The following is a 27,978-nucleotide window of genomic DNA, read 5'->3' as shown; positions in this document are numbered from 1 at the left end:
GTCACATCGGGTATACTGCGCCTGCGCATACTCCGCCTCGCGCCTGCGCCTTTCTGGCAGCCCCTCCCCGACCGGACATAACGGTCCGCGCGCGGCTCCCCGGACCGGAAGTGGAGGCGAACTGTCGCGGGGCGCGCCCGGCCTTGCTCAACGCCCGGCAGGTCCCCGCCGTCGCCGCCCTCGGCAGCTGCCGAGGCTTCCCGCAGCCGTCATGTCCGCCAGCGCCGTCTACGTGCTGGACCTAAAGGGCAAGGTACATACGGCTCTCCACCCTCCCCGTTGCCAGGCAACCGGTGGGGCCTCGCCCCCTGGAGGGGACCCACCCCGTTGCTAGGTAACCCGCCAATGGGACCCACCCTAGTCTTAGGCGAGGAGGCTGGTGGACCTCACCTGAGGGCCCCACCCTGTTGCTAGGTAACCTGGCGGGGGCTTCCATCCGGGAGCCCCGCCCTGTTGCTAGGTAACACACCTGCATGGCCCCCCTCCCACTGTGGGTCGGGTGCTCAAGCCTCGGTGGGGGTATGGGGGAACCCGAGGCAGCTGGGAGGGCGGGCCACAGTCGGCTTCGAAGCCAGGACTGGCGTTCAGGGGCCGTGCGACCCTTGGCCAGTGGTGGTGAGGCGTGTCGGGGACAGTGTGCCCTCGGGCCAGTCCCGCCCTCCTTATCCGGTGATTTCTTTTGACCAGTCCCTGCGTAAATTTCTTAATGTTCGGGGTGACACAGAGTTACAGGATTAAGTGAAGTGGGTGGTGGGAGGGCCATTTTACAGAGGGAGAAACTGAGGCACAGAGAGGCGCGCCATCTGCCCAAGGTCACACCAGCCACAGAACGGCAGGTATAGGAGTCAGCTGATATCTGGGGAGCACCCGTTAGGGGTGCTTAGCCTTGGGCTGCCTTTGGTGAGCAAAATCGGAATCCTTCTGGAGCTCACAGTCTAGTGGGAGAAAGGGACACTGATCTCAGAAAGCACGAATCAATGTCAGTTGCCATCATGAAGCAGTGACAATGTAATAGGAGACTATGCCCTGGCTGGGGGTCAGGGAGGGCTTCCGGGAGGGAAATCTGACAAATCTGGCTTAGACCTAAAGGAAGAGTTGCACATGGCTAGGACCCAGGCGCCATTCTCAGGGGACTCCAGGAAAACTTCTTCAAGGAGGGATCTCAGAGCCTCAGAGCTGCTGCCTTCCCCCAAGTCTGTCCTGACTGGAAGGCAAGTGAGTATTAGCCTCTTGCATCTGGACATAGGAACACTACCAACAATGCTAAACCAGTCCTGCGTGGATCACTGGAAGAGAGGTGGGCATTGGGCCCAGGGGGCCAAGTAGGAGTCAGCTCCAAAGCAGTGGGGAGTGAAGAGGTGAAGTGGCTATCCCTTCCTGCCCCCGTCCCAGAGTACCTCGCTCTAGCACTTTCCGAGAGTCCCTCGAGTGGGTCGCCTGCCCTGGATGCCACCCAAAGTCAACAACTAGTGAGGCCTGGTGCTGGACTCCCTTCCCTAGCCCTCAGGCAAGGGAAGACAAAGGGCACACCGGGGCCAAGTGGGTGCAGTGTTCCTAGTGTTCTTGTCACACGTGTTCTTCCTTCCACGGGAGCCACTGTGTCCCGGGTTCCCAAAGGCTGCCTTATCTCAGATCTCTCATTCCTTCTGCAAACATTTCATGAGCACCTAGCGTGCACCAAGCTCAGTGCGGACTGTCTCATCGTGACTGTGCAGTTAGGGCTGAGTTCAAAACCCACCTCTGCTGCTCAGCTGTGTGACCTCAGGCAAGTACCTTCTCTTCTCTGAGCCTTGTTTTCCTCACTGCTCACACAGGCTGGTTGTGGTGTTTCTGTGCAAACTCTCTGAGCAGACGTTTGAGATGGGCTTGCACCAGCCATGGCCCACCGTCCTTAACGCCATTTGGGGCCTCAAGGTCTAGCAGGGGAGACACACGGAAGTGGATGGATGCAAATGGTCAGATCTAGGTAGCTTGTGAGGGCATGGACACAGCCCCAGGTGATATAGATGCCAACCTCAGTTTTGGCTGCAGAAGGAGAAGTAGTTACAAAAGGCTTCCTGGAGGAAGGAGGTGCCAGAGCTGGGACCAGGTGACAGTCAGGTGGACATGGGAGCAGCATGGTTGGCCTGAGGGGTCAGGGGCGGCCTGCTGGGGCTGGTGAGCCAGAAGACCTGGGTAATGCTGGAGCCTGGAGGTTGGCACCAGCTGGGCCATGAGTGGTTGAGGATGTCCAGATGGGAATGAGGAACAGAAGGGACCAGTGGGATCCCGAGAAACAGGAGGGACCAGAGGAGATTGTCAACTGGGAGGAGCATGACCAGACCTGCCTTTCAGAACGCTCCCAGGGCAGTCATGGACTTGCCTCCTGTCCTCAGCAATCATCATGCTGTTTATTACTCCATTCCCCATGGACCTCAGGTTTTAAAAGGACCTTTTGTGCAGACTATATTTAATAAAAAGTAAGGTAATGGCCTATTAAGAAATTCATGACCATACATCTGTCTGCCAGCCAGAACCTCTGATCACCAGGGAAACCAGCATGGCCACAGTTAGCTGCTAGAAAGCCTTCATGGACATCTCCTTGCCCTTACTTTCTTGTTTCTCTGCAGCTTCGGACACAACTACCATACTCCTCGGTGGGCTCCCTTTGGTCTCCGAGTTGCTGCTCCCTCTTATTTTGCTCATTTCTGTCTCCGTGTACTGGCCTCTCCCCTTGGATGTTGACTCCTCCTGCTCAGGCCTAGGAGTCCCACCCCCACTTTGGGCAGGCTTTGATTCACATCCCTATACTAGGGACTCAAGTTTATGCCACAGTCCAGAGTACTTATCTGGAGATCCGTTGTCCTCTGGGACACCTCGGAGGTCCCACAGCCACCAAAGACCTGGCATTTCCCAAAATGAGCTGGCTGCCACCCCAGACCGGCTCGGTCCGCATCTCAATGAGTGATACCACCATCCACGGGACTGCCCTCATTGGAGACCTGGGCATTATCCTGGCCTCCTTTCTCTCCTCACCCCGTGTTCACCCCACAGACATTCACTGAGCACCTACCGGGATCAGGCTCTGCTGGGGGTGCTGGGACACAGTTGAGAACGAGTTAGAAGTGGTCATCATTCTCAGGGAGTGTTAGATTCTGGCAGAAGGGACAGACCATAAAAGAGGATAGAAATTATAGTGCAGCAGTGTTGTGGGCAGTGAAGGACAAGTGGAGCTGGGCTAGGGAGGGACAGGCTCTGCTCTCTCTGACTTCTTGGGGGAGGTGCCGCCTGACCTGAGGCTTGAGAAGTTGGAAGAGGCGGGGGCATTCTGGGCAGAGGGAGCTGCAGGTGCCGAGGCCTTGAGGCAGGAACAGATGTGGAGGGCTCAGAGAATGGCTAGGGGACCAGGATGGCTGGAATGGAGTGACCTGGAGGTGGGGGAGTGAGGGTGGGGGCGAGATGGACTGAGAGGCATCGGCGGAGCCATGAAGAACCAGTTTGCCATGGGGTTCAGCGTGCAGTTTGCTTTCAGGATGGGGGAGACTGGGGTAGACAGCAGTTTCAGCAGAGAGATTCCCAGTCTGAGTTCTGCTTAAGAAGACCCCTCTTTTTTTGTGGGGAAGGAATTGTGTGGGTCAAGAGCAGCCATAGGGATAGAGGTTTGTCTCCTCAACGTTGCCTGCCTCCCTTCAGTCTGTCCTGTCTCCTGCCTTTGTCCTCTCATCCGGGACCTGCAGCCCAAGTTCTGAGGTTCTCCTCACTCCACCTACCCAGCACTCGTAGGTCCCACCATGGGCTGCACCCCTGACTCTACCCAGTGGCTTTAGCTATCTTGGTCCCCCTGCCTCTATGCCCCCATCCCTTCCGGCCTCAGTTAGAAGGTCACACCGTCGGGAGGCTCTCAGTTCCTCCTAAGCAAGTGTCCCAGTGCAGGGACTCTGTTTTGGTCACCTCTGTGTCCCCAGGTCCAGCCCGGTGTATGGTAGAGGGGCATACAGTGCCTGCTGGGGGGGTGAGCGGGCCTCTCTCCAGCCCTGGTGAAGAAGATGAGGGAGAGAAGTTGCTCCCTGCTCTTTCCTCTGACCATTCTGGGGACTTGGGGCTCCCTGCCAGCAGCAGCCCCCAAAACAGTATACCTGGGGAAGAAGCTGGGCCTTGGGAAGCCAGGAAAGCAATGTTCAGGGAGCAGAAGGGACCATGCGGGGGGCAAGAACTGGTTAGAATCCAGACTCACCTCTGCTGGCTGTGTGACCGCAGACAGGCCGTGTGACCATGGGCAGACTGTGCATCTCTCTAAAAGTAACAGTCCTGCCTTGTCTGTTCCCGGCAAGGAGTAGCCTGGGCCTGGCCCACGTGCCCTGGCCCACTGGGTGCTGGCTCCCTGAGGCCTTCTGGACCTCGCAGGAAGAGGACACAGACCAGGAAAGGGAAACTAGGAAAAAGATTCTCGTTTTTGACTCTCTCTCTCTCTGATTCTCTCTCTGTCCTGGCTTGAAACAACAAAGACAGTGTATTTTGTGGAACTAGAGGTTCTGAGGCCGGCGCTGCCGGCGTGGTCAGCTCCGCAGGGCCCCTCTTGCCTTGGTGCCAAGTCCTGCTGCCGCTGTCCTCCCGGGCTCGTGGCAGCAGCCCGGCACACACAGGCAACCAGGGGCCCAGGGCTGACTCAGGCACAGCTGCCCAGAGCACCCGTCTCCAGAGAGAGCATTGTGCAGCCTGGCAGAGCTCGGCCTCCTCTTTATCCCTTCCGGGAGGGGTCGCTTTCATGGTCCAAACCGTGTTTATTTGATGAGTTCAGTCATTGTGTAAACCCGGGAAGCCGCATGCATACACCCCATCACCCCCAAGGCTTCCTCGCACCCCTTGTGTCTAGCCCATCCCCGGGCCGCCACGGACGTGTTTTCTGTCACCCTTGCGAGGGCTTTATGTAAGTGCAATCCCCTGGGCTGGGATATGCTGCCCATTGTCTGGTCGCTTACCTGACCCAGTGGTCCTGGGAGTCCGTCGTGCTGCCACCCATGGCAGTAGACGTTCCTTGTCATGGCTGAGGAGCCTTCCGGGCTGTGGATGGACAGAGTTCTTATTTCCATTCCCCCGTCAGAGGACGCTGGCTCTCCTTCCAGCCCGATCCATTTACAGTAAAGGTGCAGCGAATATGGGTCTTGGTGTGTATGTACGATTTCGCTTCTCTTGGGTAAATATCTAAGAGAGGAATGGCTGGGTCTTACGCTAGATCTCCCTGTGTGAGAGCCTGCCAGACTTTCCCGAAGTGCTTGTCCCATGGTAAGTCTCTGGGAGCAGCAGATGAGGGTTCTGGGTGCTGCGTGTCCTCACCCAGGGGCTGTGAAAGAGCAAGAAAGAAGCAACAGCATTAGGAGGTGCTTCTCAGGCCACAGGGGGATTCTGGTGGACACAAACATTCAGCGGTGTCCCCTGAATGGGCGGGCACCCTGACACAGGCAGAAGAGTGGGGTGTGTTAGCATAGGCAAGGCTCTGGGAAGGTCTGCATCGAGAGAGCTGACAGGATGTTGTTTTAACCTGACACCCCGTAGTTGGCTCAGTCCCAGACCCTTGCCCCCTATTCCCCTCCCCTGCAGAGCAGTGGGCTGGCCCCTGTGGCGTTCACTTTGGGAAATGCTCTCTTTGAGGAATTCCCTGGGGGACAGAGATCAGCATGGCCTGGAGTCTCTGATGGACAGGGCTGTGACTAGCCACCTTCCCACTCCAGGCACCTGGCTTGTGGGCTCACGGTGAAAGCAGTGTTCCTCCCCGCCCCGCCCAGGTGCTCATCTGCCGGAATTACCGCGGCGACGTGGACATGTCGGAGGTGGAGCACTTCATGCCTATCCTGATGGAGAAGGAGGAGGAAGGGATGCTGTCGCCCATCCTGGCCCACGGGGGCGTCCGCTTCATGTGGATCAAGCACAACAATCTGTATCGTATCCCTTTGCGGAGCAGCTCCCCGGGGCCTGCTGTGCGCACACACACAGGCATGCACGGGCGACCGAGAACTCCCTGAGGTCCCGCTCCTGCAGCCTCGGTTGCTCCTTCCCCTCCCACTCCGGAGGGCCTGGGGGGCGGCTCCAGAGTACCTCAGGCTGCCTGTAGCCCAGGAATTGGCGGTCTGTGAAGCTGCCCTGGGTCTGGGCGGTGGCCATCCAGGTGTGGAGGTGGTGGTGGTGTGAGCACAGCAGGAGCTGTCTGACCAGTTCCCAGTCGGGCCCGGGGAGGAGACGGCAACTGCTCACCTCTCTGGGTGCTGCTGCCCAACATCCCCTTCCTGCTCCCTGGTTCCACTGTCGGTGACAGTTTCCAGCAGGGCCCGGCCTTGAGGGCCTGTTGTCCCTCCTTAGAAAGCAGCAGAAGGGCATGTGATCCCGGGCTGGAGGACAGAGGCCAGCACTCCTTTGACTGGCCCACCATCGGTTTCCTGGGTCCCTGTTGTGGGCAGGAAGTGAGGTGGACATGGGCCCCGTCATCCCTTCCACCTGGAGCTCCGGGCTCAGCCCCAGGGGCCAGGTGACACGGGTGTGTTATGAACAGGCACGTCCAGGGCACAGCACATGGGCCTACAGCGGAGGAACCAGCCTCCTCAGGTGGCTCGAGGCCCTTAAGGGAAAGGAACGGGAAGTGTGTAGCACACGCTGACCCCATGAGGCAGGGACCCTCCCTTGTGTTGGAGGAAGAGTCTGTGCCGCACATGTTACACACATCATCTCTATGAATCCACTGTCAGGCCCCCATCAAACAAGTAGGAAAATGGAGAGTCCGTTAGAAAGGTTTGCTTTAGGAGCCAAGGCTTGCAGGAAGGGATCAAGCCAGCTCTGGCCCTGGCTACCTCTGCCGGAGCCTGGCTGGGGAGCCCTGGCCTCAGGGGGATCGCCTAAGCCACTGGCTTTGGGGAAGGACCAGTTGTGGTCCTGCTTTCTGCTCCCCACCCCGGGACGTTCACCCCACCCGAGGTACACCCCCACCACCACCCTGGGCTTTGGCTCTCGGCTCAGGTAGCAGCTCCTCATGGCAGCCCCTCCCCACCAACCCAGTGGCTGGAGTGGGTTCCCTGTGCCCCTTGTGCCTCTCTGTCATGGGGGACTCCCTTGGGGCTGGGACCACGTCGGGTGACTGCTACGTCTCAGGCCTGGCTCAGGTCATAAGCTCAGTAACTCACTGAAGGCCAAGTGAATGGGATTGGGTTGAGGGAGGTTCTGAACCCCGCATGGCTGTGGGGTCCCCCTCAGACCTGTGGTGAACCGGGGTCTGTGAGGTACCAGCCCAGGCCTCTGAACACTCCTTAACTGGGGCTGCCATGCAGTGGTTGCCACATCAAAGAAGAACGCATGCGTGTCGCTGGTGTTCTCCTTCCTTTATAAGGTGGTTCAGGTGAGTCGAACCACAGTCACCCTGGCTCTGCTACGGGCCTCTGCCCACACCCCCTGAGGGCTGCAGCACCCTAGGGAGTTGTGGGGCTGGAACCCCGGGAAATGGGAAGAGGGAGCTCCAGCTGCCCCACATGTGGGATTTTATGGCCTTCGTTGTCCATCTGACATGGTGAGGAGGGGAAAGTGAATAAGAGGCAGAGCTTGGGGCAGGTCAGCGCGCCCTGAATCCAGGAGGGTCAGCTGTGGCCCACAATTGGCTGGGGAAGGGTGGCAGGTGACCAGCTGAGAGTCAGAGCTTAGCAAGGTAGGCTAGCCAGGAGGAGGGCAGAACCAGATCTGCTCAGAGATGGGGAGGCAGCGAGAGCAGCACATGCAAAGGCCCTGGGGCAGGAGTGCATGTGGGATGGTATAGTCAGGGAGCATCAGGCTGGCCAGTGTGCTCAGGATAGTGTGGGGCTGAGGTCAGCAAGGTTGGCGGAGCTGGACTGGGGTTAGGGACGCACAGGGGCTGGGGGGAATTTGAATTTCATTCCAAGAGTAATGAGAGATGGTGGGGAACTTGAAGTTCTCCCCACGGGAGATTGACAAGACCTGACTGGAATTGAGAGCATCTGGCAGGCTGCTAAATGGAGGAGGAACTAGAAGGCGGCAGGAGACCAATGAGGAAGTTGCTGCAGACTTCCATAGGGCAAATGGAGGGCCTGACTGGAGCAGGGGCCAGGGAGTTGAAGAAAGTGGAGAACCAGACCCAGGAGGCCTGGGTGAGCCCAGGAGAGCTGTGGTCCCCCAGGTGGTGCCATGTGCAGCCAGCTCAGGAGCCACAAGTGCTGAACACTGGGGAATGGGCTGGTCTGGGCGATGAGAACATGGGGGCAGGAGAGTGTGTGTCCCCCTGGGGAGCCTGGGTCGGGCTGAGGAGTAGGTGCTCGTCCCAGAGCAGTGGCACCATTGCAGGAGTGACTTGCGAGTAGAGAGAGGCCGAGCGGCTGGTCCCAGGATGCAGAGGGACATCAGCGGACCAGAGAGGGGGAAGGAGGAAGTTTCTTCTCCCTGCAGCATTTGGCATTTCCTTTTTGCCTTGGTGACTTTCCTTCAGCGTTAGTGCTGATGAAACTTTTCTCCCTTCCCTTCTTTGATCCTCTTAATTTCCTGTTGAACTGGGGGAGATGTGTCACAGCTCAGGGGAGTTGGAAGAGACCAGAAGAACTGCTTGTTCTGTCCCCAGTGGCTCTTGCCCGTCACCTGAGTCACTTGTGACATGCTCAGGGTGACAGTTAACAGTGGGGATTAAAGAGAAGATCTAATGGGACCCCAGACCCGGTGGGGATCATTGGGTTGTCTCGAGAAGATTGGGGACCCAAAGAGATGGAGATGCAGAGCTCTGCCAGGCCCCCGAGGATGCCTGCACTGCCCGCAGCCTGCTCCCTGCCTCTCCAGCAGCCAGTGCGTCCTCCTGCCCAGGCTCCGAGCCTGAGGCCTCATCTGTGGCCTGTCGCCCAGCCTCGCACATGGGCGGATGCAGCTGGTGGGCAAGAGGGCTGTGGGCTCTGGGGCCTGAAGGCCAAGTGGCTTCCTGCAGGCGCTTCCCCTTGCTTGGCCCCGTATCACCCACCTGCTGCCCCCACCACAGGTGTTCTCTGAGTACTTCAAGGAGCTGGAGGAGGAGAGTATCCGTGATAACTTTGTCATCATCTACGAGCTGCTGGATGAGCTCATGGACTTCGGCTACCCCCAGACCACCGACAGCAAGATCCTGCAGGAGTGAGTGGGCAGGGTGGGGACCCAGGCCTGGCGACATCACAGCGTTGATGTCATCAGATGTGGAGACAGGAGGAAACGAAAGCGCCTTCCCGATGTGAGCCGCCACCCCGTCTCCGTCTCCGGCCGAACCTGGGCGTTTGCGGGCTCCTGGGTGGTCGTAGATTCTTGGCGGCTCAGTGTCCCTGTACGCCACGAGCATGTCGCTTGTGCTAGGTGGTGCACTACGTGCCTGGTCATTAGGGAGTCACCTTCCTCTGTTTTCATTGTCATGCATGAGGCCAGAGAAAAACGCATTCTTCTTGGCAGCCCTGCCCTTTGCACCAGGGGCAGGCGGATCAAGTCCCTCCTGGGCACCAGGCCCCGCCGTGGTGAATGCTTCACCTTCACTGCTTTGCATGAGGGGTGCGGCTCCCCGTTTTACATGGCACAGGGGACACTCGGAGAAGCCACGTAACTGGCTGACATCCCGCGCCCATCAGTCCCCAGGTGTGATCAAGGTCACCAGCTTCCCCCCCCAGGGGTTAGTCCCCTCTGCCCACCCATCAAGAGAGCAGGTGGTGCCCATTCCTTGTTTTCCTCACCACTGCTGTCTCCTTGCCACCCCCCGCCCCCAAATTGCATGCTCTACACTCAGTTAATGAGTTTGTTGGGGCTTCTTGACTGTTTTCCAAATGCCGGTGCCCCAGCTCCTGACCCTGGGTGTGGTCCCACAGATACATCACTCAGGAAGGCCACAAGCTGGAAACGGGGGCGCCGAGGCCCCCAGCCACCGTCACCAACGCAGTGTCCTGGCGGTCCGAGGGCATCAAGTACCGGAAGAACGAGGTGTTCTTGGACGTCATCGAATCTGTCAACCTCTTGGTAGGCTCCCTTTCCTTTCTTTGCTGCTTTTAGAGAAATTTTGTCTTCTCTGTGATTGAAGAAAAAGCAGCTAGACTTTTAAAACTAGCCAGGCCCTGAGAGACGTTTACTTTCTGTGTGATGCTGACCAGCGGTTCAGGTTAGGCCCTGCGGGGCCCCTGGGGCGCCTGTGCTCTCGCGCTAGCTCGTGTTCCTATTCAGAGTCCGTGCGGGCACACTGCGCTGTTGCTGTTTAAAGCAGGGCGGAAAGTGAGAAGGCAAAGGCCTCCACATTCAGACAGACCACCTCACTGAAGACTCGCTGTCATCCCACCCCATCTACGCATCCACAAACGCGTGGTCTCTCCGTAAAGCTGAGAGCAGTAAGGTGTGGTTCTCCCACAGCTTCTTTCCTTGTTGTTGTTTGGCTGTTTTGTGCAGGTTTGCTTTTGCCTTTGATTTTATTTTTTAAATTATCACTAAGTAAAATTGACCTTCTTGTCTGTTAAACTTAGCACATGTGCAGATTTTTGTAGCGCACTGCCATAATCAGGATACACATCCCATCTAAAGCCTCCCTCCTGCCACCCGTTGGTAGTCCCCGCCTTCCGCCTTCTCCTCCGCCCAGCGGCCACCACTCTGGTCCCCCTCACTGTCCGGGAGCCCCCACCCTCCATGGTTTCTCTTCTCCCATCAACCGCGGTCTGGAATCCGAGGGTCCTCCTCTGGCCTATTGTCAGAAGGTCGGTAGCAGCCTCACGCGGCATCACCAGGCCCGTGGTCTAGGACAATCACATGTTGAGAGAAAGAGAGAGAGAAATCACATTCACATACCTTTTCTTATAGTATATTGTTCTAATTGTCCATTTTTATTATTAGTTCATTGTTCATCTCTCACTGTGCCTCGTTGATAAATTAAACTTTATTAGAGAAATATATGTATAGGAAAAAAGCATAGTACATAGAAGTTTCGTTATTGTCTGCGGCTTCAGGCATCCATGGGGTGTTGGAACGTATCTCCTGCAGATAAAGGGGGGACTACTCTAGTGTTGTTTTGGGATTATCCTATGAACGGAATCATACAGTATGTGACCTTTTGAGTCTGGCTTCCACTTAGCATAATGCCTTTGAGATTCATCCGAGTTACCGTGTTTATCAAAAGTTTGTTTCTTCTTATATTTACTTACATTTATTTTATATCCTGAACCACACCTTGTGGGTCCATTCACCGATTGAAGGGCTGTTGGGTTGTTCCCAATGTTGGGGAGTTGTGAATAGAGATGCTGTAAATGTTTCACATACAGGTTTGCATGTGGACAGAAGTTTTCATTTCTCTAGGGCAAATTCCCAGGAGTGAGATTGCTGGGTCATATGGTAAGTGTGTGTTAACTTTGTAAGAAAATGCCAAACCGTCTTCCAAAGTGGCTGCAGCATCTTCACCTTTCTACCAGCAGTAGAGGGGAGTTCTGGCTGTCCCACACCCTCGATCGGAGTTTCGATTTTCGCCATCCTCATCGGTGTGTCGTGTTAGCTCATCATGGCTTTAATTTGTAATTTTTAATTTCCCTGATGGCTAACTATAACCATTTCTTCGTGTGCTTCTTTGTCATCCATATATCATCTTTGGAGAAGTGTCTTTTCATGTCTTTTGAGTATTTTTAAACTGGGTTTTTTTTTCCTGATTGTTGGATTTTGAAAGTTCTTCGTGTATTCTTGTATTTCATCAGATGTGATTTGCAGATGTTTTTTCCTGGTCTGTCACTTGTCTTTTCATGCTTCTGGTGCAGTGTCTTTCACAGGACAAAAGTTTTTAATTTTGACAAAGTCCAATTACTGATTTTTTAGTCTGTGTGCTTTTGGTGCCATGTCTGAGAACTCATTGCCAAACCCAAGGTCATATAGGTTTCTTCTTAAATTTCTTCAGAAAGTTTTATAGTTTTACGTTTATGATCAGTTTTGAGTTAAGTTTTATATAAGGTAGGAGGTTTATATGCATTTTTTTTGTATCTGGAACAGTGTTTTGCAGTTGTTCCAGTATCATTTTTTTTTTCAAACTATCCCTTTCTCCACTGAATTGCTTTTATATTTTTGTCAGAAAGCAATTGGCTATATTCATGTGAGTCTATTTCTGGACTCTATACTGTTCCATTGATCTGTATATCTGTTCATTCGCCCATACCTCACTGTCTTGATAACTGTAACTTTATTAAGTCTGAAAATCAGACTGTGTGGTCCTGCCAACATTCTTCTTTTTCAGAATTGTTTTAGGTATTTAATTCCTTTGTATAAAATTTTAGAATTGGCTTGTCTTATCTACAAAAAGATCCTGCTGGGATTTTGCAGTCAAATGCTCTACCACTGAGCTATACCCCCCCTGCTGGGATTTTGATTGGTATTTTATTAAATAACTCTATTAATCAGTGTGGGAGAAAATTGATATCGTTAGTATATTAAGTCTCAAAAGCCACAAATGCTATATATCTCTTTCTCTGGTTAGGTCATCTTTGATTTCTTTCATCAATGTTTGGTAGTTTTTTACCATGTGCATGTTTTGTTAGAGTTATACCTAACTATTTCATTTTTTGAAGGTATCATTAAATTGTGTATCTTTTATTTTATTTAGTGGAATTCACCTATGAAACTCTCTGAGCCTAGAGATATCTTTTTCAGAGTTTTTGTTTTAAGAGAGGATGGGCAGAAGGAGAGAGAGAATCTTAAGCAGGCTCCACGCCCAGTGCGGAGCCTGATATGGGGCTCGATCTCACCACCCTGAGATCATGACCTAGGCCAAAATCAAGAATTGAACACTTAACCAACTGAGCCACCCAAGTACCCCTTTTTCAGGATGATTTTAGCTACAGATTTCAATCCTGTAATGGTTATAGAATTATTCAGATTTTCTCTTTCATCTTGGGTGAGTTTTGGTAGTGTGTTGTTTTTAAGAAGCTGTTCCATTTCCTCGAAGTCATTGAGTTTATATGCATAGTGTTGTTTACGGTATTCCCTTATTGTCTTTTTAATGTCTGCAGGGTCTATGCTGTTGTCCCCTCTTTCATTCCAGATATTGGCCGTTTATGTCATTTTTTTTTCTTTGTCAGTTTTGTGAGAGTTTCATCTATTTTATCGATCTTTACCAAGAAGTGGCTTTGGTTTCATTGATTTTCTCTGTTGTTTTCCTGTTTTCAATTTCATTGATTTCTGCTATTAGCACCAGTATTTTCTTCTCTGTGATTTGAGTTTATTTTGCTCTTCTTTTTCTAGTTTCTTTAAGTGGAAACTGAAGATACTGATTTGAAACCTTTCCTCTTTTCTAATATAAATATTTAATGCTATTAATGTATAAGTACTGTGTTAGCTGCAACCCATAACTGGTTTGTTGGATTTTCATTTTTGTTCAGGATATGTTCAAATTTCCCTTGAGACTTCCTTTTTGACCCATAGATTATTTAACAAAAGTGTTTTGTTTAATTTTTAAGTGTTCACAAATTTTTCTGTGTCACTGATTTTTAACTTAATTGCATTATCATCTAAGAATATACTTTTAATAATGTTGGTTCTTTAAATTTTGTTAAAGTTTATTTTAATGACCCAGAATATAATCTTATCTTGGTGAATGTTCCTATGAACTTGAAAAAAATGTATATTTTGCTTTTCTTGGGTGGAGTGTTCTGTCAATGCCAGTTAAACCCTCTTGGTTGGTGATGTTGTTCAATTCTTCTAGCTTATTTTGCTAATTTTCTGTCTACTAGTTCTAACTATTATTGACAGTGTTAAAAGCTCCAGCTGTTAATGGTAAATTAATGCCTTTGCTTAGCAGATTTTGACACTGTGCCGATAAGCACAAGCACATTTAGGATTCTTATGTTTCCTTGGTGAACCAACCCTTTCTTTTATCATTATATAATGTCCCTCTTTATCCCTGGTAATTTTTTTTGCTCTGAAGTCTGTTTTGCTATCAATATTGTTATTCCAGAATTCTCTCAATCAGTGTTTACACATTATGTGTCTTTCTATCCTTTTACTTCTTTTTCTAATCCTTTTATTTTATTTTTAAAGATCTTATTTTTTAGTAATCTCTACCCCTAGTTTGGGGCTCAAACTCACAACCCTGAGATCAAGAGTCACACACTCTACTGACTAAGCCAGGCAGGTACCCTGTCCTTTTATTTTTAACTTACATGTATCATATATCTTGTAGACAGCATATAACTGGGTCATTTTTAAAAGGTTTTTATGTAAATTCCAGTAAGGTAACATACAGTATAATATTAGTTTCAGGTATACAATATAGTGATTTAACACTTCCATGTATTATCCAGTGCTCAAACTGGGTCATTTTTTAAAATTTATTCTAGGAGTTTGTCTTTTAATTGATATGTTTAGAACATTTATACTTAGAGTAATTATTAATTTGTTAGATTAAAATCTACCATTGTATTACTTGTTTTCTTTTTGTTCCCTCTGTTTTTTATTCCTTTGGGGTTTTTTTTCCCCTCTATCTTTCTGTGGTCTGGATATTTTTAGTTTTCCATTTCATTTCTTCATTGTGGTCATTACTATATTTCTGTATAGTTTTTTTCCTATAAAATGTTGTTGCTATAAAATGCATACTTATCTTTTCGTCATCTACTTAGAATCAATATTTTATCATTTCAGTTGGAATCCAGAAACTTTCCTACCCCTTGATGCTAGAGTTGTTCCATATATCCATCTAGATACATTGGAAACTACATCAGACAGTGTTAAGATTTTTTTTTTAATGATTTTATTTATTTTTTTGAGAGGACATGAGAATGTGAGTGAGAAAGTGAGGGAGAGCATGAGAAGTGGGGAGGGGCAGAGGGAGAGGGACAGGCAGACTCCCTACTGAGTAGGGAGCCTTGAATCCTGACTTGAGCCAAAGGCAGATGCTTAACCGACTGAGCCACCCAGGCGTCCCAGACAGTGTTAAGATTTTTGCTTTCAATTCTCAAGCACTGACAGCAATCAAGAGTGGAAGAATAACAGTCTTCCACATAACCCAGACATTTGCCACTTCTGTTGCTTTCCCTTCATTTCCTGACTTTCCAGGTTTCCTTCTGGGATCTTGTCCCTTCCACCTAAGTGGTAGACCTGCTTTTAGCAATTCCTTCAGAACAGGTCCACTTGGTTTTCCCTCATCTGAGAATGTCTTCCTTTCACCTTCATTCTGGAGGATATTTTGACTGGATATCAAATTCTGGGTTGACAGTTCTCCTTTGGTTCCTTGAAAATGTCCTGCCATCCCTCGGGGCTACATGCTTCCTGGTGAGAAATCCACAGTCACTCAAATCCTTATCCCCTGTAGGGCATTGCATTTCTTAGGATACCTTCCAAATTTTGTGTTTGTCTTTCATTTTTAGCAGATAGCTCATGATGTGTCTGGGTATGGGTATCTTTGGGTTCTATTGTTTGGGATTTGTTTGGCTTCTCAAATCTGTAGGCTTACATCTTCTACAGAAATTGGGATGTTTTCAGCCAGTGTTTCCTCAAATAGGTTCGCATCACTTCATTCTTTCTCCTTCCGTTCGAACTCCAGGGACATGAATGTTAGACCTTTTGTCAGTGACCCAAGGGTTCTGAGGCTCTGTTCATTTTATCCCAACTTTTTTTTTTATTTCGGTTGTTTAGATTGGATGATTCCTTTGGATCTGTCTTCAAATTCACTGACCCTTTCCTGTTTTGTCCCCATTCTGCTATTGAGCCCATCCAACAAGTTTTGCATTTCAATCATTGTATTTATTAGCTCCAAAAATTCCATTTGATCCTTCTTCCTGTAGTCTGTTTCTCTGCTGAGACTTTCTATTTTAACATTTGTTACCAGGGTGTTTGTGATTTTTACCTAGCTGTTTAAAGTCTTTGTCAGATAATTCTAGCATTTCCATCAGCGTTGGGACCTGCTGACTGTATTTTTCCATCTGAGCTAAAGTTTTCATGGTTCTTTGTACGCCAAGTATTTTTAGATTTGATCCTGGACTTTTTGAATATTCTAAGATTCTAGGTATTGTTTAGATTATACCAGAAGCTTCATTATTTGTGTTTCAACTGACAGTTGACCTGGTTAGGTTCAGGCCACAAGTTGCAACCCCCAGTCAGTAGGCGATGAGTATCAGTTCAGTTTTCAAAGCCTTCTTGCCGTTTGCTCTTTGAGCTTATCCAGAGTATGCACCATCCGGTGGTCAGTCTGGGACTGTGCAATTTGTATCTCAAAGTCTTTGGCATACTAATGAGCATCTTCGCCACCCATGCCTAGTTCTAGAGAGCTCCGTGGAGACATAAACAAGTTGCATGGGTTTGTTTTCCTGGACTCCTCATTCTCGGCTATCTTTCTGGTACTTTCCAGTTGCCTTGGGCATCCCTTTTTGGTTCTGTGACCAACTGGGGACTCTTGATCCCCATTCTGTCATGCTTGTCTGCAGTGGGCTCCCATCCTGGGTTTGCCCCACCCTCTGGGAACAGCAGCTATGTGGCCTGGGGCCTGGGTGTGACAGATCAGACAAAAGGGGGGAACTAGGGGATTTCTGTACTTGCTCTAAGAGGCAGGAGTTCCTCTTCTGGCCCTAAAGCCAGAGCTAGAGGATTCTGCAAGTTCTGTCTGCACCCCAGTGCTCACTTCCACTTCCAGGTTTCCTCTGCACTTCCGCACGAAGGGGAGGTTGGGAGGGCACTCTCCTACACTGGTTCTTCCTGGATCCACCTGCTGCACCTTCCAGTCTTCCGTGGTTACCCATGCACCCTGCCTAGGCTTGTTGTTGTAGTCAGTGGCAGGGAAGGGGGGTTGAGAGCAGAACCCATGTCACCTTCAGCCTGCTCCGTCTTCCCTTCAGAGATTACCATGACTGGGCCAATCCCATCGCGTGGCTCACTTGGTTGTGCCCATTTCCAGGTGCTGCAGACAGTGCAGAAATAGGCAAACTTATTCATCCCCAGACATGTGTTTGGGGCATCTCCCATCCCTGGGTGGGGTTCCTGGAAGGGTGAGCTCCCCGTTGTGGAATTGTCGAGAGTGCTTCCCCAACAGATTCTCCCAGTGGACTTAATGTAAACATATTTGCCTTCTTACTGTTAAAGTCGTGGAGCAAGACAGTGGCCCCGGTAACCACAGGCCTCTCCTGTCTTGGGACCTTTGTCTGAATTGTTTATTGAGCCCAGAACATGATCTCTCTGGCTCTAGAGTGTCCTGGGCTAGAAGAGCAAATCCCAAGGAGCAGCTTCTAAATAGCTCTATGTGAATGCACTAGGAGTTTACGGGGTGTCCAGCACAGTGCACCCCAGCCTGTGTCTGTGCCCGAAGGAGCCCTGTTCTTCCATACACATGGCAGCACGAGGTAGGTATGGATACCCCGATGTGTCAGAGCACCAGACTCCAGGGTCTGATTGCAGAGCCAGCAGCCAAGTCAACACGGGCCTCCAGATTCTGGTGATCTGGACGCAGTGGGGTCCTTCAGCAGCTCAGCTGTGCCCACCCTGCCTGGCTGCTGCCCACAGAGCTGAAATTAGCCTCGTGGGCTGCACCCTTCCTAAGCCTGCCTTCCTGGCTCACGTGCTCAGTTACAGGGGGCTGAGGAGTCCCTACTCCCCAAGGGGAAGACAGCCCTCCCAATCTAGGGACAGTCACCTCTGGGAGCCTGGAGGGCCTCCTGAGTAAGGCCAGTCAGTGCCAGAGCCTGGCCAGCCAGCGAGGACCCCCATTAGCACGTGCTTTCTGAGGACCTTCTGCCCCCAGGCGCTGTCCTCATGCTGGCCCAGTGGTGAGCAGCCCGACACAGCCCGTCACCTGAGGAGGGGCAGAGATGGGCAGGCAGATAGAGCTGGCGAGAGGCAGGGGAGGAAGAGGTGGCTGCTGTGTGCTGTGGGGACAGGGAGATACCTGCCCACTGGGGTCAGTGGGGGACAGTGTGGCAGAGTGGAGTGAGCTGTGGGCGTGGGGGTGATGGAACCCGACCGTGCAGGGCCTCCTGGCCTGTTGTGTGCCTTTTCTGGGGTTGTCCTCTACTTGGTGCCTCAGGTTTGTGCCTCCCTCAGAGGTAGAGGGCTCACCTGTGTGCATGTGGGGCTCTCCAGACACTCCAGTTAAAGGCTGGACGGGTTCTCCTCCTCCTCTGCCAAGAGAGGCAGCCCACACGGGAGTGTGGCTGGCCGCTCTGGGCCCCTGCGTTCACAGCCCTGGCTCTCACCTGGGCATGTGGACGTGCTGATATGGGGTGGCAGTCCCAGCTGTGGCCGCAGCACCTCTGCCAGCCACCATGTGGCCTCTGCTCTGTGCCTCAGTGTTCTTGTGTGTGAAGAGGTGTTGCAGCAGCCTGGCTCTCTCAGGACAGTCTCAGGGCTTGCTTGTTGGCCCGCTGTGACTGTCTCATTGCGGTCAGTTGCTTCCTGGTCTGCACGTGAGGTAGAGGGTCGCCCGAGTCAGAGCCCTGGCCAGCAGGCTGTTGAGGCATGCAGAGCCCCACCCAGAACAGAGGAAGGGCTCAGTTACCGTACCTATGTAAATGCACTGTTACTTTGGATCGGTGGTACCAGACTTCCGGGAGGGGTCAGGGTCCTGGAAACCCCATCTTTAGGATGTAGGTGGCCTCAGGCCTCACGTGGAGAAACAGATTTCAAGAAAAGCAAGTATGGCCTGCTCCGAAAGAGGCCTGCCTGCGTGGCCTGAGGCCCTGGCACAGAGGCTGGATGAGAGGCAGATGAGGCTCGCCCAGGGGATGGTGAGAAGGAGCATCGAGAAGGGGTAGCTGGTGAGTGGGGATGTCCCGTCACACCCACCTCGCCACCCCCCAGGTCAGTGCCAACGGCAACGTGCTGCGCAGCGAGATCGTTGGCTCCATCAAGATGCGGGTCTTCCTGTCCGGGATGCCCGAGCTGCGCCTGGGCCTCAACGACAAGGTCCTCTTCGACAACACGGGCCGTGAGTACCCCGCCAACCCCACTGTGTCCCTGTGGCTGGAGTGGGCCTCCTGCTGAGCTCAGAGCAGAGCCGAGGGGCTAGTCAGCTGCGTGAGGGAACACACGGATCTCACTCACTTGCTTCAGACACATTTTCACGTTGTGTATGAGACAGCTGTGAAAACTAACAAACCAATACCGGGACATAGAAAGTACGGAAGAGTGAAGATCCCAAAGTCAAGTCCCTTCACCGCCCCATGGGCCAGAGGACCTGGGCGAGTGCCTTAGATGTTAAGTTCCGGGAGGGTCACGCAGCAGGTCCGCGACCCCGCCCTATACCATTTTGGTGGGAGCAACGGGCTCAAGATTAGGCCTTATTCTCTCCTTTCCCTGCGGAGCTCCTGCCCCTCTGTGGGGCACGGGGTCTGAGCTGCTGGAGCTGCACACATGGCTCCAGCTCTCCCAGCTGGCCTGGATGTGGTGGGAGACCCCAGGGGCCTGTCTTCCTGAGGCTGGACCACCAGCCACGGGAGCAGAGGCCGCGCCATCAGACTTACCTCCACGGCAGCAGGACTAAGGGCCTCTCCGGTGTTGGGCCATCAGGGCGGCTCCTGTCTCTGGCTGGGCCCGGCCTGCACAGCTCCTCTGGGGGGTGGAGAGGTAGAAAACCAAGACAGGAACCCAGAACTCAAGGGATGATGATGGGTTCAGGCCACCTTGGGAGCCCTGAGCCGTTGTTGTGCATCGCCAGCCTGGTCTACTAGTCGTTCAGCAAATGTTCCTGAGCGGCAGCCCTGGCTAGGCCCTGGGCTAGCTGCTGCGGACTCAGACTAAACCAGGCCACCCAGCCCTGCCCTCAGCATGTGCCCGGTGTCGGGATGCGACGAGGCTTCCAAGGGGCTGAGGAGGGGCAGGGGAGGTTGTCTGGGAACCAAGGCCCCTTGGCCATCATGACCCACAGATTTGAGAGGCAGCTCTGCTGTGCCAGGGGAAGCCCCAAGCAATGGGAGTGTTGCTGGCAGAGAGACCCAGAGGGCCTAGGATCTGTTCCGCCCTCACCCTTGCTCCCCCTCAGGTGGCAAAAGCAAGTCCGTGGAGCTGGAGGACGTGAAATTCCACCAGTGTGTGCGACTCTCACGCTTCGAGAACGACCGCACCATCTCCTTCATCCCTCCAGATGGCGAGTTTGAGCTCATGTCCTACCGCCTCAACACGCACGTGAGTGTGCCCACAGGTCCCCGCCTCCCGGGGCAGGCTTTCACCCGGATGGCAGTACGCCATGCACCAAGGCCCCAGACGGGCTCCCACCTCCTCCCTGGTGGGTGGGAACATTCGCTGTCCAGGGTGAGTCTCAACAGCCACAAGGTGACACCCCCGGACTGGTGGCAGCTCCCATAGGCTGCCCAGATTCCAGGGAGCCCATGTTCCACAGCCTGGGGCGCTGCACTTTCTGAGGGGCCAGACCCCATTCTAAGCAGCCCCAGTGATGTGTTCTGCATTTTCACAGAGACTCCTTGGTCTCTATATCCATCACAGTCTGGCTGTGGACTCCTTTGATAGCCCTGGGTGTTGGCATGTTGGGCTCACACCGGGCAGATGGTCCCTTGTCCTGGGCCTCAGTTTCCCCTCTGTGAGATGGGCCCTGTGTAAAATGACCATGTGTGAGTGCCACCTTCACTCTCCTCAACAGGTCAAGCCCTTGATATGGATCGAGTCCGTGATTGAGAAGCATTCCCACAGCCGCATCGAATACATGATCAAGGTGCGCGTGCAGCCCGCACACAGCGTTAACCTGGGGACATGGGCAGGAAGAGAGGGGGCTGGTGGATGACCCCGCCTGTTCAGAGCCTTTGGCACAGGGTCCTAAGCAGGGCAGGGGCCCCGGGGCTCTGTGCTCCCTATCCTGGGAGATAAGGCCTGCGGCTAACGCTTGTGCTACCTCATTGTGAGCCAGAGGGAAGGACGGGGAGCCCTGAAGGTCAAAGGGACTGAGGGCATAGGGAGAATCTCAGGTGGTTGAGAGGGTGTGAGCTGTGCCTAGAGGACTGGGGGTCGGCTTGGGGCCCACAAGCCAGGCCAAGGGGTGTAGGGCCCTGGTGGGAGCAGGCTGGGTGGGGGCTGGGCTCTCACCTGTGCCTTCCACAACCTTGGCCACACCGGCCTCATCTCCAGGCCAAGAGCCAGTTCAAGCGGCGGTCGACAGCCAACAACGTGGAGATCCACATCCCCGTGCCCAATGATGCCGACTCCCCCAAGTTCAAGACGACAGTGGGGAGTGTCAAGTGGGTCCCCGAGAACAGCGAGATCGTGTGGTCCATCAAGTCCTTCCCGGTGAGTGCCCTTTTCAGTGGGATGCCCCTTGACTTCCAGGCACACCACACCTGCTCCCTGTCCCCACCACAGTGCGGCAGCCTCAAAACGGGGCACGGGGCTGTGATCCCCACCTGGGGATTCTGGGAGGCCAGTGGACAGAGAGCTGAGGGGCTGGCTGAGCAAAGAGAGGAAGAGGAAGCTGGAGCTGGGAGAGGCAGCTTGTGTGTGAACGGCCTGTCTTCCTCATCGGGGCAGCACCCCCACCCCCCTTGCCCTCTCTCTGACACTGGTTCAGAACTCAACTTCCCTCGATGGGACCAGACTGCCTTGCGGCCTGAGCAGTGTGGGTTTCGGGAATCCAGCACCAGCTTCAGGAATGTAGAACACTTCAGGCTGGCCCAGCTGCCTGGCTTGTGTTCAGGATTTTCAGCACTGGAGTCCGGGTGTGCAGCCAGTGGTGCCCAGAGGGCCTGGAAGGTGGATGTGTCCTCCCATGCCGGTTATGGCCCGCCGCCATTTTCTTATAAACAAGATGGAGTGCCTTTTCTTATGTCTGAGGGCCATTTGCATTTCTTTCTCTGGAAACTGTAGCAGCCACCTCTCGCTCATTTTTCTGTCAGGTTTGGTCATTTCCTTCGTTTCCGAGAGCTCTTTCTGTATAAGCAAAATGAGCACTTTTTCTTTGATGTAAGTTGCAAATGGTTTTCCCCAGTTTAATGTTTCTCTTGGCTTTGTTTCTGGTAGTTTTTGCTGCGTGACCTTTTTTGATTCAATTAATTCTTTGTTTCATTATTATTTAATGTCAGATTTCTTGATCTTTTCCTTTTATAACATCTGAATTATAAGTCATGCTTTGAAAAGCTTTACTATTCCCAGATGTAAAGGAATTCACCCATATTTACTTCTAGAACCTGTATGGTGGCATTTTTCACCTTAGATTTGAGGTGCTTTCGGAGCTGGGTCTGGTAAATGGAGGGAGGTGCAGGTCCTGTTTTGTCTTTTTCCAAATAGCTATCCAGTTTTTGAATATCGTTTACTAAAAGGTCCATCTTCTCCCCAGTGGTTTGAAATGCCATGTTTATTAAATATCAGATTTTCACACCACGAAAGATATCTTTCTGAATGTCCTATTGTCTCTCTGTCCATGCAGCAAGGCCATATTTTAACTCAGGGCTTTATTCTCTGTTTTAACATCTGATAAGGCCAGGCCCACCCCGCCCGAACTTATTACCATCCCCCCCATACACACATCGCTTGTTTGTTTCCTGGTGATTCTTGCTTGCTTACTTGTTCGGTGTTCCTTATAAGTCTTAGAATCAGTTTGTTGGCACTAAATTTATAAGTCAAGTCGGAAGTGCGAACACCTTTATGAGGCTTTGTGCCATTGTCACCTCAGTGCTTTGGGACTGTCTTCACGTTTACCTTATGTACCTCACATAGCTTCTCTCTTGTTTTAAGAAGTACTTTCATCGAAGTACAACATGCAGAAAAGTAGACAGATGAAATGTGGACAGCTCAATGAATTTCCTCAGCGGGGACACATCCGTGTGTCCAGAACCAGATGAAAGCTGCAGAATGCCCCCCAACTGTCAGAAGCCCCCAAGGCTCCTGCCAGTTTGCACATTTCTCATTAAGATGAGCTTTAAGTCAGCGTCCTGGTGAGTGGGGTCTGGTCTTCCGCTGTGCCCTCCAGTGGGTAGCCGCTATTTGCATGGTAATTTCTGCCCTGGTTCCTTACCGGGCGTCTGCTTTGGGGTAGTTTTTCTTTCAGGTCCTGTGGGTTTTCAGATATCCTCCCACATCATTTCAGCCAAATACAGTTTTTCCTTCTCCTCTGCTCTTCTCGGGCATTTGATGGCTCTGGCGCCTCCTTGCTTTGGCTGCTGTCTCTGGGACCTGTAATTTGTGGCAGACAGTGGCCGCCTGGTCTTGCCCCAACCCGGAGATGCCAGTCAGGTGTCCCTTCCAAGTCCGATGCTGCACTGGGCTGTGGATTCGATCCAGCCCCACTTTACTGCGGTTTTGACACAAATGGGTGACAGATTTATCCAAGTGCCCCTTCAGTGTCTCTCAGTTCGGATCTTGTCAGTGGGTGGAGCTGGACCGTCCCTGCGTTCTGGCAAACTCCACCTGATCTTTCCTTTTCCGTGCACCATCGGATTCTATCAGTAACATTGTGTGTGACATTTTCACTTTGATGACCTGTTTCACTTTGATGAGGCTGTTTTTTTGGTGTACTGTCTGCCAGGTGTTTGTGTTATGCCTGCTTTGTAAGTGCTCTGTGTCCCATCTCCGTGCTGCAGAACAGTTAAGTGCCCAGGACATCGTCTGGTCTTGAGAAGGTTGATAGAATTTGGCCATGCGACCTTCCAGATCTCGACTACTTTCTTCATCTCTTCTGTAGAAATCGGGTCATTCAGAGTTTCCATTTCTGTCGGAGACTGGGTAAATTATATTTCCCTTCAAAATGATCTATCCTAAGCAGACTTTCGCCGTTGTCTGCAAAGTTGAAGAAAGTGGTCTTTTTTCCCTCGCATTCACCTGTAACAGTTACTTCTTCCTTATTCTTTCTTCTTGTGTGTCTTTGGGCCTTCTGGTTCCCTGGATAAGGCTGCCTAGCAGCTTACCTTTTTGTTTTTATTTTCCGGGTTTGCTTTTTAATTTTGTTGTAATATTTTTCTGTCTTTTACAAGTCTTTGATTTGAATTTCATCATCCTTTTTTTGTTCTAATTTTTCAAGTTAGATATTTTCATTTGATGATTTTGTTTTAAAATTTATATTAATACAAGTATTTAAGCCATAGATGTTCCTCTGAGCCCTGCCTTAGCTGTGTAACCCATAGTTTCTGACACGTAATATTTGACTTGCTCATCTAGAAATTCTGTAACTGGATAGAGTTGATTATAGTTGTCGTTTTTAAAGATGTATTTATTAATTTTAGAGCATGCATGAACATGGGGGGAGGGGCAGAGGGCGAGAGAATCTCAAGCAGACTGCTGGGTGCGGAGCCCAGTGCGGGACCCCAAGATCATGATCTGAGCTAAAATCACGAGTCAGACGCTCAACCACCTGAGCCACCCAAGCGCCCCATGGTTCTTTCCTAAGTCCCTAGGGGGCAGGCCTTCTGACTTTCATCTGTCCTCACTGCAGAGCGCTAGAGCCAGAGAGCGTTGTTTGGACTGTTTCTACTTCTGGGATTTCTTGGCGTGTTTGTCATGTGCTAACAGAAGGTCCGAGTTTGTAAATGCCGCAGGTGCACTTGAGAGGAGGACGAGGCTTCTGTTATCAGGGTAGGGAGCCCTTGAGGTCTGCCTATTTAGCGCTGCCTTCCTCTGGTGCCCTCTGCCCGTCGTCTAGCATCTGCTTAACAGAGGTTGCGTCCGGGTTAGCTCGTGCCCGTGGATACTCGGGACTATGATCCCTTCCCTGTGGACACAGGTCTGCAGCCTCCAGGACCATGGCCTGGCCTCCCTTCTTGCCCTGAATTCTCCCCGGTGACAGCAGCCCCCGCTCTGTTTCACCTGGTCCTCCTGCTGGGGTATCTTTTGTCTGCTGTTCCAGCACAGAGCTGTGTTTTGGGCTGTGAGCCAGCCTGGAGGCCTGCCTTGTTCGTGGGAGAATCAGACCCACGGACATCGACATGACGGACCCAGGGTAGGGGAGCCCACTTCCACCGCCCCGCCGGGAGGGCCTGCCCCCTGCAGGTGCTTTTGCTTTCATTTTCCCTTTTGTCTTTGTAAGGCCCAGATTTGGGGTCTGGTTATTGTCTCATACACAGGCTGGTGGAGCTGATTTTATTCCTTTGCCACCTGCTTTGTCTGCTGTTAGGACCCCATTATTCTTCCCTCATTGTCCCAGAGTCTTTACTCAGCACATGTGCCTGACTCGGGCAGAGTCCCCGCTCTTGCGCCGGCCCCGGGGGTGGTGAGTAGAGACTGGCACCGTCCCAGGGCAAGGAGCCTGAGTGCCGCCCTGGGGAACCGGGGCGCAGCTCTGCTCTACCCGAGAAGTGCGAGGACAGCCCCCGGCTCGGGGTGGAGGCAGCTGGTCGGCAGCCACTCCTTCCAGGAGCCTGGGGATCGAGGCCTACACGGTTCTTGGTGTGGCCAGAGCTGGGCTCTCTTTGCTCCCCACTGCTGTAGGCAAGACACACCGGGCCCCTGGACAACCAGAGCACGATGCCTTCCTCCTATGCAGGACTGGGCTTCTGGTTCTTCCTGACTCTGCCTCAGGCCCCATCTCCAGAGCCACTGCTCAGCCTCGGGGGCCAGAACTGCCCCCGTCCTAGCCCTTTGGGAACAGGACTCCAGTCCAACTCATGGTCAGCTCCCGACCCTGGTCTCTTTTGTCACTTCTCTCTGTTCACCTTCCCTCACTTGGACCTTTCCCCTCTTGCTTACACATGCTGCCTGGACGTTGGACATGTAGGGGTGTTCACTTGTACTCTGGCCTGGGCCAGGGGGCCCATGTCCCACAGAGGCACCTGCACTGTCTGTCTTAGTGCTCTGTGCCCCCTCTTCCTTCCCGAGGCCTGTCGGGCTAGGCTTCCTTGCAGCGACTAGTCTGCCCTTCCTGAGAGTTTCTGAAACTCTCTCCATGCTTGGAATTCACCGATTTCCCCTGGCACGGCTGGCCGGACAGTCCGTGAGGCCTGGGTGAGTGTAAGTGCGCTGGAGGAGCCGAGACTCTGGGTGACCACGGCCACGCAGGAAGGGGCTCACTGGCCAGGCCAGCAACCTGGAACTCTCTGGGGACAGCTGTCCGCCTGACCATCTCTGCTCATCTGCTCCTCCAGGGAGGCAAGGAGTACCTGATGCGGGCCCACTTCGGCCTGCCCAGCGTGGAGGCGGAGGACAAGGAGGGCAAGCCCCCGATCAGCGTCAAGTTTGAGATCCCCTACTTCACTACCTCTGGCATCCAGGTGCGTACGGCCGGGGTCGCCAGGGCCCTGGAGCAGATGTGGCCAGGCCCGGCTGTCTGTCCCCGCTCAGAGAGCTGCAAATGAGCACTTCAGTGAGGGTGCCGGACAGCCTGTCCCAGGGCGCCGCGGTGCTGCCCTGCTTCTGCCTCTCTCCACACCTGTCTACTCGGACCTGACCCCGCGCTTCAGCCCCAAGCTCAGAGATTTGTTTGACCCCCAGAACTCGAGTCCAAGCCTCTAGTCGCCACACACTTGACACCACGGGGCCTGTTTCCCTAGGCACCTCCATGGCAAGTCTGTGAGGGGCAGGGAACTGTGGGCCCCCCTCCCCAGGAGTCTGCTGGAGCGCTGGGCCTGAGGGTGCACCTCCGGCTCTCTCCCACCCCTTCCATAGTGACTCCCCGCTCCCTTGGCATCAGCAAGTGACAGCCAGGCCCTGCCCCACCCATTTCCTCCTCTGCCTGTGCAGGCCTGGTCCTTGTCACAGCCTCCCCTCCCTGGCCTTGGGGGCAGGTGTGGGGGGAGTGGGAACAAAGAGGGGACAGCGCATATACGCCTTGCTGCCTGTGCCCTAGGTGCGCTACCTGAAGATCATCGAGAAGAGCGGCTACCAGGCCCTGCCGTGGGTCCGCTACATCACTCAGAACGGAGGTGCGTATGGCTGAGAGGGCGGTGGGCGTGCAGCAGCCCCTGGGTCTGGGGGTGGGGACTCCCCCCCCCACCCAGGTACAGAACAGAAAACCAACGCCTCCCTCCCTGATTGTAGATTACCAGCTTCGGACCCAGTGAGGGGCCCTGCAGCCAGCGCCCCCGGCCCCGGCGCTGGGGCTCCTGGAGGAAGCACCAGGAGGAAGCACCTGCCAAGCCTGCTGGATGGAGGGGAGCACCCCTGGCCACCGGCCACCCTCCTGGCTCCTCCCGGGGACCCCTCCTCTTCCAGGCACACCTGCTCTGCCGTTGCCACTCTTGTCTCTGGGTCCCTTCTCCCGGAAGAGGCTCATCTTCGAGAAGTCTTGTCTCTCTGCCCCCTGAGTCAGTTTGAGGGGAAGGAAATGAAATCTTTCCCTCTAGAGATCAAATACAGCCTTTTGTGCTGTTGAGCCCCCAGGCACCAAAAAGATGGGGAGATGCTCACCCAGCCACTGGCTGCAACGCGGCCTCTGGCCAGGCCAGCTGGGCCACTGTTCGGTTGCTGTTCTGTTGAATGTTACAGGTTCATGAGTGTTCCTAGTTTCTGTCCCATCTGTTCGTTGTTGTTTACGTGCACCCCACTGTCCATGCCTCCCACCCTTTGTCCTGAAGCTCTCGGGCAGCACTTAGTGAGGGCACAGTGCCCTCCTCCGCAGCAAGGCCCACGTGTAATTGGGTTCCCTCCCATGCCTGGCCTGAACCTGGCCCACGCCTCTGCAGCAGAGGCTCCTCCTCGGGGGCTCAGGGGCTCCCGGCTTACCCCCACCCCCACTGAGGCCTCGCAGAGATGTGCTTCCAGAGTCCGTCGCACCGTGCGATGCTGTCACTCAGCCACATCAGTGTTTGTCCCACCAAGGAGGTGGTGGCCTCAGAGGGCTGGGGGCACAGGTCACCCCCATCTGTGCTGGGTCACCCCACCACTACCCTATGTTCGTGTCACAATTACATTAAATTCCATTACTTAAATGTGCCGCCTGCTTTCCCTCTGGTGCAGCATGTGGCCGACTCCTCCTGGGTGAGCAGGGGCAGGTGCGGGGCTCCCATCAACCCCCACGCTGGCCCGATGGTCTCCCTCAGAGTGCGGTCCTCGGAGCAGCAGCGTCGGTGTCCCCTCTGAACTCGCCAAAAGTGCACATTCATAGATCTACCCTGACTTGCCAAGGAGAGTTCATAGGTTCCACATGACTCA

At 53.1% G+C, this 27,978-nt stretch overlaps 1 protein-coding gene across 1 annotated transcript; it reads left to right on the top strand.

The window, feature by feature from the left end:
• The first annotated feature begins 108 nt into the window (after nucleotides 1-108).
• AP1M1 (adaptor related protein complex 1 subunit mu 1) lies at nucleotides 109-27,760 on the top strand. The gene is made up of 12 exons (XM_080805526.1): nucleotides 109-253; nucleotides 5,763-5,919; nucleotides 7,293-7,360; nucleotides 8,990-9,120; nucleotides 9,834-9,981; nucleotides 18,760-18,886; nucleotides 19,940-20,082; nucleotides 20,555-20,626; nucleotides 21,037-21,195; nucleotides 25,974-26,099; nucleotides 26,675-26,750; nucleotides 26,866-27,760. The coding sequence occupies exons 1-12, from the start codon at nucleotides 212-214 to the stop codon at nucleotides 26,886-26,888; spliced, it is 1,272 nt and encodes a 423-aa protein (XP_080661652.1). The 5' UTR covers nucleotides 109-211; the 3' UTR covers nucleotides 26,889-27,760.
• Nucleotides 27,761-27,978: the final 218 nt, after the last annotated feature.

Source organism: Martes martes (genome assembly GCF_963455335.1).
Source record: "Martes martes genome assembly, chromosome: 1".
NCBI classification, from domain to species: domain Eukaryota; kingdom Metazoa; phylum Chordata; class Mammalia; order Carnivora; family Mustelidae; genus Martes; species Martes martes.
The sequence above is the reverse complement of the archived record's forward strand: the minus strand, read 5'-3'. Positions and strand labels throughout refer to the sequence as shown.